At 37.3% G+C, this 12320-nt stretch overlaps 1 protein-coding gene across 1 annotated transcript in view; it reads left to right on the top strand.

Annotated features, from left to right (window-relative positions):
- cacng7a (calcium channel, voltage-dependent, gamma subunit 7a) overlaps positions 1 to 12320 on the top strand; it is a 34860-nt gene that overhangs the window by 16349 nt on the left and 6191 nt on the right. Inside the window, exon 4 of the mRNA XM_037692810.1 lies at positions 2473 to 2613. Within this exon, the coding sequence (XP_037548738.1) occupies positions 2473 to 2613 (141 nt within the window). The remainder of the gene's footprint in view (positions 1 to 2472; positions 2614 to 12320) is intronic.

A 12320-nucleotide genomic window follows, 5' to 3' on the forward strand; every position in this document is an offset into this window, starting at 1 on the left:
TATCTATCTATCTATCTATCTATCTATCTATCTATCTATCTATCTATATACACATATATGTACATATAATATATATATACCTGTATATATTATATATATATAAATATATATATCAGACTCAAGGTTCTGTACTTGGACCTAAGTCATTTATTTTATATATAAATGACCTGGTAAATGTGTCAGGACTGTTTAGATGTGTTTTATTTGCAGATGATACTATATTTTTTGTTCGGGTAAAGATATAGAACGAACGTTAGCGCTCAGGAGAGTGGTGGCACAGAGGTTAGAGAAGGTGAGCCTGTAATCTGAAGGTTGCCGGTTCAACTCCCCGGGCCGACAACATTAAAAATGTGAGTGGGAAAAGTGACACACCTGCCTCCACCTTCATTTCCCCACTCTGGGCCCTTGAGCAAGGCCCTTAACCCCCACCATCTGCTCCCCTGGGCGCCCTAAACGCAGCTCTCTGCTCCACACAGAGGCTGTGGAAGCTCGGTGGTCGTGTCAGGAAGGACATCTGGTGGAAAAACAATCACCAAGACTTTTCTGCGAATTATTTCACTGTGGTGACCCCTGAAGAAGGGAGCAGCCGAAAGAAAAGTAAAAATAAAAATTTAGCTTCAGCTCGTCCAAAATAGATCTTGAATGAGTTAATATTTAAATGTAGAGTTCTTTTTAAATATTAGTCAAGATTCAAACTGTTCTTAAAGTTAGGAAAGCAGTAAAATATAAATGCACTTTTAACTTTAAAAACTACCTGTATATGTCTGGGTTTTTTTTTTATAACTGTGTGAGGATCAAACAAACAAAAAAGATAAAATGAAAACATTCAGAATTTCTCAATAAAAAATGTAATTTCCAAAATATAAATCAAATATTATCAAATATATGATTTACTTTTGTAGAACGCTGTGTTAAGTGAATAAATTTCTCATTCAGTACAAAGATAAACGAATTCAGAGGGCTTCGTACACTTCCCTGTGGACTTCTTTTGTCTCAGAGCTGTTTCAATAATTTAAAATGTTGACTCTCCTCTGCCTGTTAGATGAAAAGCACTCCGTGTTTGAGACACACAGAGGAAGATGTGTGGTGTGTTAGATAAATATCTGAGGGTAGGTGCTCACGACGTAATACTGGAAGACCTCAGCATTCTAGGCTGTGAACAAATTATACCTGAACTCCGCTCAGCCCTGAGAGCCTGCTCGTGTTTAAAGGGAAAATGTAGGAAAACATGAAAAGCTCCGGACAACACGTTTAGGACTAAAGAGTCCTCAGAGTGATGGAGTTTTTCTAACCGTGGATCTGGTTTCACGTAGTTTTATTTTACAATTCAATGCAGTGGTTGTGTTTTATCAGCAGCTTCTTCTTCTTTAAGTTCATCACTTTGCAACATAAATCATGCTGAGCACAGACAGATGCTCTCAGAAGCAGATTTTATTATTTTTTTGCTCTTTGCATGAGAAACAAAAGAGAAATCTCTGCAGCTGTAATAAATAAAACAAATTGTCAGAGCCACCATGAACGTGAGCTCTGGATAATAAATCAAGCTGCTTTAACAATTAGTGCTAAATATTCGCAAAAACATCTTTGCTCTGCAGAAACTAAATGTACTTGTTTTTAAGAAACAAGGTCTGCTAATTCTGCGTCAATTCTATTTTTATATAATGTAACAATTCAGAAACATTTATTAATTATGTTTAAAAAAACTGCAAAATATTGCTATTAAAAATCAAACGATTTATTGAAGTAAGTTTTAGGCTCCACGTTGGAAGTATTTTGTTGTTGTTTATTTTAGGTTGAACAAATTTGTTGTGCAATTAAGAAAAGGTGAGTTTATTATATTTAGTTTAATTGTGTCAAACTAAAAAGAACACTTTTTTTTTTACATAATTTTTACTTTTTTCTTTACATAATGTTTTACATTGTTACATTTTTTTTACATATTTTGAAAGAAAATTTGACATAAATGTAAAAATTCATTTTTTTTTGTTTATGTTTGAACATGTTGCTATTCCCAAATATTACTATTTACAATAACTTCATTTATTAAACTGTAAAATAAAATATTCATTCTCAATGACTCGTATATGGATCAGATATAAATCTTTGACATCCATTTGATTTTCTTTTCTTTCAAAATGTTCAAAACATGAGATGCTCTTTTAAAATATTGAACTTTTGCTAACACTAAAACAAATCCAGTGAATTATTGTGAGTAATAGAGACAAAGAGAGTTTAGCCAAACTTACAACGTTTAATAAACAATTAGACTAAAATGTGAAGTTAGCTTTTGAGGATTTAACATATTTGCTTTGTGCTGCAACAATAAAAAAGAACATGTTTATTCATGTTATCAATAATTTTAATAAAAGCATTAGCGTTAGACAAACTTATTTTTGTCCGTGTAACTTTTTTTTACATTCTACTGTTTGTTTTGTCGTATGATCTTGTTCATTCCTCCTCGCCATCATCCAGAAATGGTCCGGACTGCCACCCCGTTCCCCATGGTGTCCCTGCTCTTCGTCTTCACCGCCTTCGTCATCAGCAACATCGGTCACATCCGGCCGCAGCGCACCATCCTCGCCTTCGTGTCTGGGATCTTCTTCATACTTTCAGGTACGTGCTGGAAACAGGTGGCTAACGAATACAGCAACAACAAAAGTCTAAGAAATGTGTGGAAAGTTTCAGCTCTTGAACTACACAGACTCACACTCTGAGTGCAAACAAACCAACAAGAAAACTAAAGACAAATCTTTTGTTGTAGACGATGAAGAGGAACCTTTATGGGCTCTGGGACCCTGTGTACATAATTCCATTCCACCTCATGTACCACGTGTGGTGAAATAACAATAAACTGTCCAAATACTTATCCTGATGCTTGCTCAATAATCCAGGTAGGAAAAAAAAAAAGTAAAGTCTGGTCCTCTGGACGTTCAAAAAACAAAACAAACAAAACAAAAACAGTGTTTTTGAATGTCCAGAGGACCAGACTTTACTTTTTATGAAGTCCAAATACTTCTTTTAAAACGTCTTCAGTTAATCCAAAATGCTGCTGCCAGAGTCTTAACTGGAGTTACTGGGAGAGATCATATCACTCCAGTTTTAGCTTCTCTCCATTGACTTCCTGTCAAATCCAGAATATCATTCAAAATCTTACTTCTAACCTACAAAGCCCTCAACAACCTAGCTCCATCTTATATTACAGATCTTATTGTTCCATATTTTCCTAACAGAACACTTTGCTCTCAGACTGCAGGTTTACTTGTGGTTCCTAGAGTTTCCAAAAGCAGAATGAGAGGAAGATATTTCAGTTCTCAGGCTCCTCTCTTGTGGAACCAACTTCCAGTTTCTGTCCGTGAGACTGACACATTGTCCAGTTTGAAGACTTTCCATTTTGATCAATCCTATAGTCAGGGTTGGCTTGTTATGCTGCTATAGGCTTAGACTACTGGAGGACAAATTGACCTCATTTCCTTAAATGTTTTGCTGAAACTGAATAGTTTTCATTTGATACTATTTCTATCTTAACATGTGATTCTTGACCTGCCATTGTGTATCTGGTCTTACCAAACCCAGCCAGTCGAAGAAGATGGCCGCTTGTCCTGAGCCTGGTTCTGCTAAAGGTTTCTTCCTTATGAGGGAGTTTTTCCTTTCCACTGTCGCCTTCATGCGACAAGATGAGAGTTCTGTGATGGAGTTAAACTCAAAGCTGCTCCTCAGATAAATAATGTTAAAATGACGCATTCATTTGATGGGTCAAAGATAATTAACGTCTCACGTTACGTTTTTATTAAATTCAATGCACACATTATACAGTCCAGAAAAATGAAAGAATCTGTTTAATTTATGAATATATGATGCATATGTTCATCTACATCTACATTTTTATATATGAATGTTTCTGTTCCGTGCATTGAGACGACTTATGTTGTGACTTGGCGCTTTATAAATAAACTGAATTGAATTTGAATTAAACCTACTTGAGCTTAAACATCAATTGTGTCACTTTAAATTACAAATAATTGGGAGTCGTGTCCGTCAAGAAGACTTCCAATCACAATATTCTTTAAGGGACAGCTGGAGGGAAGCACATGATCATAATTTTTATCGACAAGTTTCAGTTTTAAAATTATCCTCATTCTGAAAAATTGGCAATATACATGTACACCTGATATATATAGTTGATTTGTGTTGTTTCTGTTAATAGCAGGTTCGTAAAGTCCGTTCATTCATTCCACTTTATTTCTACAGGTTAGTCTCATTGAGCCTCGATGACTCATTTACAAGAGAGACCTGTTTAAAACACACAATGATGACAATAATGGACAATCATAAAAGAAAGCAAATACATTGAAAAAGTAAATGCTGATAATGCGATAAATGTGTTTGGTTAATACTCTCTTTTAAAGGTAAAGTTCATGCTCATCAGCTGTTTATACATTTTATTTTTCTATAGGTAAGCATCTGCAACTCAAAGCATGACATTTTTCTATATTATTCTTATTTTATTTGTATTGGATTATTGATATGGTTTATCTTACTTCTTTATATATTGTTTTTAACATTTAAGAACTTTTATGTGAATCTTTTTATCTGTTGCTGCTGTTACACTTGAATTTCCCATCCGTGTTACAATAAAGGCTGTTTCTATTCTATTCTATTGCTCGGGGTCATAAGACATGAAGTGTGTTTGTTGCGCTTTGTTTCTAAAAGTTGTGTTTTGTCTGTCCACATGAGAGTTCAAGGCTGGCGTTGTCTCTCTGCATCATGTCTTTAAAGCATCCGAAAATGTAATTTCTTTGAGGATGCACGACTGAAACAAAAAGAAAATGTTGAGAAAACGCAGTTCCTGTGTGGACAGAAACTTTTATTGATCACTTTGTCTCACAGTCAATCTCAGTTTTTAGTCTTTTCTTTACTACAAAGTATTTTTTTTACAGACAGACTGTTTGAAACTTGCTCTTTTTGTCTGTTGCCGCTACGAGGAGCACTTTAATGACAGTCCTGTCTGAAAGAGTCCAACTCCGTCAGCCTCCATCTTGAACGACTTGTTAAAAAGCAGATGTGCTCGTCAATATTCTGCAGAATAATTGATAAAAGCAGCAGCTCGGTGAATGGAAGATTCACTCTGCTGCTCCGGTGTCGTCCTCAGCTGCAGCTTTTTCCTCCTGCAGGCAGAACCAGTGGGAACACGTATAATTTTGACTAATAACTCTCTCCCTCTGCGAGCAAACAGTGGGGGAGCTGCGATTTCACGTTTCGCTGCAAGACTTTTTATTTCACCTCAAAGCAAACAAAAAGCCAGTGTGCTCAAACAGAAACTTGTAACAAAAGGGTTGATTTTCTGCGTAAAGATGATTTTGTGGTTGCAGCCGAACGTCTCCCGTTACCTCACTGCAGTAAAGTGAGTGGACGTCAGCCCCGAGTGCAGATTTTATCTAATCCAGATGCTGCTGAGGGGAAACGAACTGGAATAAATGTTTGAACATAACTTACACAAAAGCTTTTGCTCAGTGAAAAACGGATTGACACTCACACGTGTCACATTTATCTCAATTATGTTAAAAACAGACAGGCAAACAACTTTCAAAGTACCGTATTGTCTGGCGTATAAGTCACACGATCAGAAAAAGCATCAGAAAAAAACATATATAAGTTATTTTGGCATATAAGTTGCATTTATTATGAGTTTATTCAATGGTCTAAACAGATTTATTTCACCTGGGTGGTGCGGCACCATCCATCCAGACGGAGCCGCTGTCTCTCCAGCGTTCCTCCGCCTGCACCAGCTGAGCAAAGCGAGAGCGCACGAGAGGACTCGCTGTTGCAGTTGTTAGAAATTTAAAGCGTCAGTCAAAATTGTGTTATGAGTATAGAAAAAAAACGTATATAAGTCGTTTTGACGTATAAGTCGCAGTTTTTTTGTATAAATTTGTCAGTTCTGCGACTTATACGCTGGAAAATGCGGTACTTTTACAGTCGCGAAAGCTATTTTTCCAAATTTGTGTTTAGCTCTCAACTTCAACACCAGAATTTTTGTCAAACACGCGCTCACATTCATTGGAGTTTTTACTCTTTCAGCATGACAAATTCTATTAAAAATATCAATCACTTTTATTTGTTTATTTATTAGTTATGTAATGAGGTAGTTTGAATTTGTTTTGGACTTTTGGAGTAACTTTTAGTCGAGTCTCATCAGACAATCAAGACGTCACTAACGCTTTAACTGAAAAGGATCAATTCTGTTTCCAAAAACTTTAAGTTTTTTATATTTTCCCTTTAGCTGTGAGAACTCGTATTCAAGAGAGACCTGTTTTTAGGAGCAGATGATGGGGGTTAAGGGCCTTGCTCATGGGCCCAGAGTGGAGCAAATAGGGGTGGAGGCAGGTCTAGGTGTTTCACCTTTCCCACCCACATTTTGATGTTGTCAATCCAGGGAGTTGAACGTGCGACTTTCCAATCTCATACCCCTCTTCTCTAACCTCTGCGCCACCACTCCCCCAGCACATGGACATCAATAAACACTGAAACACTGGAAGAAATTATTTCTGGTGTTTCATATCTGATATTTGGTGTCGTCATACCTTCACATCAGATCCTGGCTTTGATTCATTCGTTCAACGTTCAAGGTGACTTTATTGTCGTTCACATCACATGTGGTGCATGAGGTGGAACAAAATTGTGTACCCAGGGTCCCAGTAATACACAAAAATAGCAAAAATATAATTGTATTTATTTATACAGGTAGTCTCATTGAGCCACGAGAACTAATTTTCAAGAGAGACCTGTTTAGGGAGCGGATGGTGGGGGTTAAAGGTCCTGCTCAGGGGCCCAGAGTGGGGCGAATGAGGGTGGAGGGAGGTGTGGCTGTTCCACCTTTTCCACCTACATTTTGATGTTGACGGTACCTCGAGTTGAACCTGCGACTTTCCGATCACAGGCCCATCTTCTAACCTCTGCGCCGCAGAATAAACTTGAATAAAGAAACAGTCTACAAGAATCTCAGATACACGCTAAACAATAATGATGTAAAATAATACGATGTACGAAACAGCAGCCTGAACATGAGCCTGTTGTGAGCAGATGGGTACGAATCAGCAGCATGGACAAAGTGTCAAATCTCCAATTAAAGTGGCATCACAGTGATTTTCCTGGTTAGAGATTCATGAGTCTAAAGCTTTGGGTAGAAGCTGTTCCTCAGTCTAGTGGTTCTACACTTAATGCTGCCTGAGGGGAGCGGGGCAAAAAATGTGTGCTGAATGAGTGGGGTCCTTAATGATGCAGGTGGCCCTTTTCCTGCATCTGGAGGTGTAGATGTAGATGGTGGAGAGGCTGACTCATTCATTCTTCCTGTTCGTGTCATTAATGAAAGTGATCCAGTTCCCTTCTATTTAACTACCGTATTTTCCTGCGTATAAATCGCATTAGTCAAAAAAAAAAGCATCATGAAGAGGGAAAAACAACACATGAAAGTTGCTTGGGAGTATAAGTTGCGTTTATTATGTGTCACCGCTGACCCCCGGGAAATGTGGGCCGGTGTCAAATCGATTGGCGTCTGCGGGAGCATGCACGGGAGGACTCTCTGTTGCATTTCTTCAAAATTTAACAAGATTACCGGTAACACTTAAAAACAATTATTTGTTTGCTTGACATTATATCAAAGGTGTGTCTTAGCTTTTTCCTTAATAAATGCATTTTAATGATCAATGTTTGATGGAGGGCAGGTTAGCGGTACAGGAATGTAGATGAACATATGCATGAGATATATTCATCAATTAAACGGATTCTTTCATTTTTCTGGACCGTATATAATGTGCATTGAATTTAGAAATGTAACGTGAGACGTTAATTATCTTTGACTCACCAAACGACAGTGGGTCATTTATTAACAGAATCAAAGTTTAACACATCACACATTTACATTAATTGGCAAAATATGAAAATAACAACATGGCTAATTTAAGCAAACTGTACAATTTTGATTATCCACACGGCGGTGGATGAGAACTTTACACAGACATTTCTAAAATATCTGGAATGATTTCTACTTGATAGAAGAATTTTAAAGATGAAAGATGAAGTTTAAAGGGAGAAAAAGATGGGTGAGGGGGTTTGTTTGTGTCAGCATTCAGGACGGCACTCTCCGGTCTTTTCTCAACTTCTTCCTGGTACGCTTAGGTGTTATAAATCAACTTTTTACCTGGAGATGTCCCCATCGGTACGAAAGTCCATTCAACGCACCCTTTCAGCGTCTCCGTAGGAACAGCTGTGAATCGTCCGAAGTAGTGACGGTGCTTGTTCGACACAAGTTCACCTCACAAGTGGACTTTCACATGAGTGGAGTCCGTCAGTGTTCCCCCCAGAGGTGGAAAATGTTATAATCCCATAAGACTCGGAAGAGCTCTGTGGTCATGTCAGGATTTTCCTGTTTCCCAGCACGGGAGTTACAACGACTCCAACTCTACTCTTCTCGACACTCTCCGGACACTCTCGAGACACTGGTTTGAACTAGGAAGTACCGACATTTTAAAGAGCTCTATTTCCGGTTCATTTGGGAGTCTCTGATTGGTCAATGTCAACCAGACAGGGGTGTGTTTTGTGACGTAAGAGGTCACAAGAAGTCAGAAAACAGCAAGAATGTTATGGAACAGATTGAAAATGTTTTTAGACAGACGAGAGGGATATTTAGACGAGTTGGCGGAAAAACAGGTGCCAGCTTCTCTATTTACGTCTGAGAGGATGTAAAAACAAGATAGTTCGTTCCAACACTTGTCTGCGTTACTCCAACCTTGGACCAACTTGCACTTGCTCGTCCAAAGACAGAAAATCAGAAAATGCATAGTTACTCTGTAACAGACCTTAACATGAATTCTAACTTTGCATGAGGATTAAAAATCATTGTTACTGTTTTCACAGTTAATTAAAAATGATTAGTTCACTGCAACATCTAAAATGGTTTGAACTAAAACACTTTGATTATCAACATTTGTAAAATAGTAATGATAATAAAAAAGAGAGTGTTCTTTCACTTGAATTTTCAAGAAAGAAAGTCTCAGGATGGGTCAACCTATATTTCTGGATTCAACTCGGTGAAATGACAGTTTCTGTCCCAGATGGTTCTTAAGGTCAAATCCTGACCTTAGGCTTAGTTCACTACAGTAACAACATATACGCCTAGCGGTAGTTGTCAAAAGCCTTAGAGGGTCCTCTGGCGCCTCTAGTGGCTGCAAATGGTAATGTAATTGTAAAATGTAATTTTAATGTAATTTTTGGAAAATGTAGCATTTAAAGCGTCAGTCAAAAATTGCGTTATGAATGTGGAAAAAAAAAACTTATATAAGTTGTTTCGACATAGAAGTGGCAAAAAACTGACTTATACGCCAGAAAATATGGTACTTAGGACAGAAACCATAGTGTATTTTGTTCTATTGTTAACCTTTTATTTTTTGCCCTAAAGAGTGCTAGTTTAAACCTTTTAGATATATAGGAGCATTTATGGAAAAAAAAAAAAAGTTTAATGGCATTCGTTCAATGTTTACCAACAAATCCATATTTTAATTTATTTATGTGTGTCAAACAAAGAAAATGTTGCCGTGCATCTATATGCAAATGTCCCTGCAGTCTTCTGCGAGTGGTTTCTACTTATTATCTCTGGCAGCAGAGAGCTATGTAGCATGCCAAAGATTTAAGAAAAAGAAACTCGTGCTGCGAACAATTTATGTGACCAGAACAAATTTGTCACCGAGACAGCAACGTTTATTTACTGCTGCCTTCAAACGTTCTGTCACGGTTGTATAGGGTTGGACCCAGATGCAGGCAGACACGAAAGTTCAAGGAAAGTTTTTAAAAAAGTTTATTAACTAAATGAAAACAAAGAGCTGATGTGGCAACACATCATGGAAGAGACTGAGACATCTGGCTGGTAGCTAATATAATGGACCACTGTAGGAATGGTGATTAGATAGAACGGAGGGAGGGGGAGTGCAAAGGGACAGCACCTGGGTGATTACTAAATGGAAAACAGGTGTGTGGCAACTGACTGAAGTACAACTGAGGAGGCTGACAGAGGCACAAAACGAAACACAAGGACAGAAGAATAAAACACAAACCACAAGGACAAACAAAACTAAAAGATAAAACTAAATTACTGAAAATCATCAATGATGCGTTCATGTTCATTACAAACACAGAAACATAATGTGATGTTGTTCATTGCAGCTAAATATACACTGTCTGGCCAAAAAAAAAGTCGCCACCTGGATTTATCTGAGCAAATAGGTACGAGCCTCCTGTTGGATAATTACTGAATGGGTGATTATCTTTCAGCTGCAACAAGTTATTGAACCCCAACTGGTGCAATGAGTTGCTTCTCATTTCTTAAACAACCATGTTGAAAGACACATCGTGTGGTCGTGGAAAAGATGTTGGTCTGTTTGAGAAGGGTCAAATCATTGTCATGCATCAAGCAGAGAAAACATGAGATTGCAGAAACTACTAAAATTAGGTTAAGAATTGTCCAACGCATTATTCAAAACTGGAAGGATAGTGGGGACACATCGTCTTAGCGGAAAAAAATCCTGAATGATCGTGATCAGCGATCACTTGAACATTTGGTGAAATCAAATAAAAGAAAAACAACAGTAGCACTCAGGGCTATGGTTAATAGTGAAAGTAAGAACATTTCCACAAACACAATGTGAAGGGAACTCACGCGATTGGGACTGAACAGCTGTGTAGCCTTAAGAAAACCACTAATCAGTGAGGCTGACTGGGGGAAAATGCTTCAGTTTGCTAGGGAGCATAAAGATTGGACTCTGGAGCAATGGAAGAAGGTCATGTGGTCTGTTGAGTCCAGATTTACCCTGTTCCAGTGATGGACGCATCAGGGTAAGAAGAGAGGCAGGCGAAGTGATGCGTCCATCATAACGAGTCATCAGTGCAAGATCTTGGTGAAAAATTATTGCAACACTGGATGGAAATTGATCTTGTGACATTGCAGAAGATTATCAAAACAATGCCACAGTGAATGCATGATGTAATCAAAGCTAAAGGCGGTCCAACCAAATATTAGTGTGTGACTTTTTTTTTGGTACTGACTTTTTTTTTTTTTTGGCCAGGCAGTGCATATTTACTGCTGCAGTTCAGTTGTTGGCACAAATTCACAATGTCCAACAATCAGATGTTTGAGCTTTATCCTGTGATGATCCATCTGGAACACAGATTTTAACATCTCTGTGATGTTTTTTGGCTTTGGGCATCATGTCGGGTAAGATGCTGCAGCCGAGAGGCTGACATCACCTCCTTATTTTACTGCAGGACCGTTCACTGACAGTTTTGATCAAACAGATGAAGTGATTTTTGAACTGATTGAATGCTGCTGCTCTAAATTAAAATTGTCATAGCTAAAATATTTTTTCCTTGTTTTTTATTATTATATTGGTATTTTGTATGTAAGCTGTAACCTAACAGATGCTAGCTTAGCATGGTGACTGCTGACGGAACACATGATGTCATTGCTGTGTCACCAAGCCAACACAAAGACAGAGGCACATCCATTCAAAGATATACAAAAATATATAACTTTTATGTAGAAGTAAAAGTGTCATATGTGCATTCTTATAAATGCTATCTGAGGTCGCAGTCTTAGTGTTTGTGATGGAATAACATAATAAAGTAATAAACTAATTAATTGGGTGCTATGCCCTCATTAGAACTTTAGCATCACAATTATCTGCTCTGTTTTTCTGCTTGAAACAAAACTGCTTTGATTCTAATTATGTCACTAAATTAAAAAATAAGAAGCACATACATGTTTAATTGTGTTCTGCTCTCCAGTCCTGGGTCTGTACGTGCACTCACAGTTAATGTGCACATGAATCCAGAAAGATGCTACTCAGCTCTTCCTGTCACAACACTGCCATCTGATGGCCAATAGTGGGAACTGCACATTGTAAATAATTTAATTTAATTTAACTGAACTTAATTTAGTCATTTGAGTTAGTCCATAAACTAAAACTACGAAATTAGAACAAATATATAAACAATGTATAATTATAAACTCATTTCATTCAATTATATAGTAACATTTTTATAACAAAAAGTTTATTTTCTGTTGGGATTTTTGTGTGTGCTTTTTTTTCTGTGCTCATTTTTTAGAGTTCAAATCTAGATTAAAGAATAATATTAATGAAATCTGAATGTTTTAGACTTGAACACAGTGATCTAATTTTTATTTTACTTTTAATTACCCTATGTGGTGCAGATGGGCACTACAACATATATATATATATATATATAAATATATATATATATATATATATCTA

The sequence above is a fragment of the Nematolebias whitei genome, chromosome 19 (genome assembly GCF_014905685.2).
Source record: "Nematolebias whitei isolate Nwh7 chromosome 19, NemWhi1, whole genome shotgun sequence".
NCBI classification, from domain to species: domain Eukaryota; kingdom Metazoa; phylum Chordata; class Actinopteri; order Cyprinodontiformes; family Rivulidae; genus Nematolebias; species Nematolebias whitei.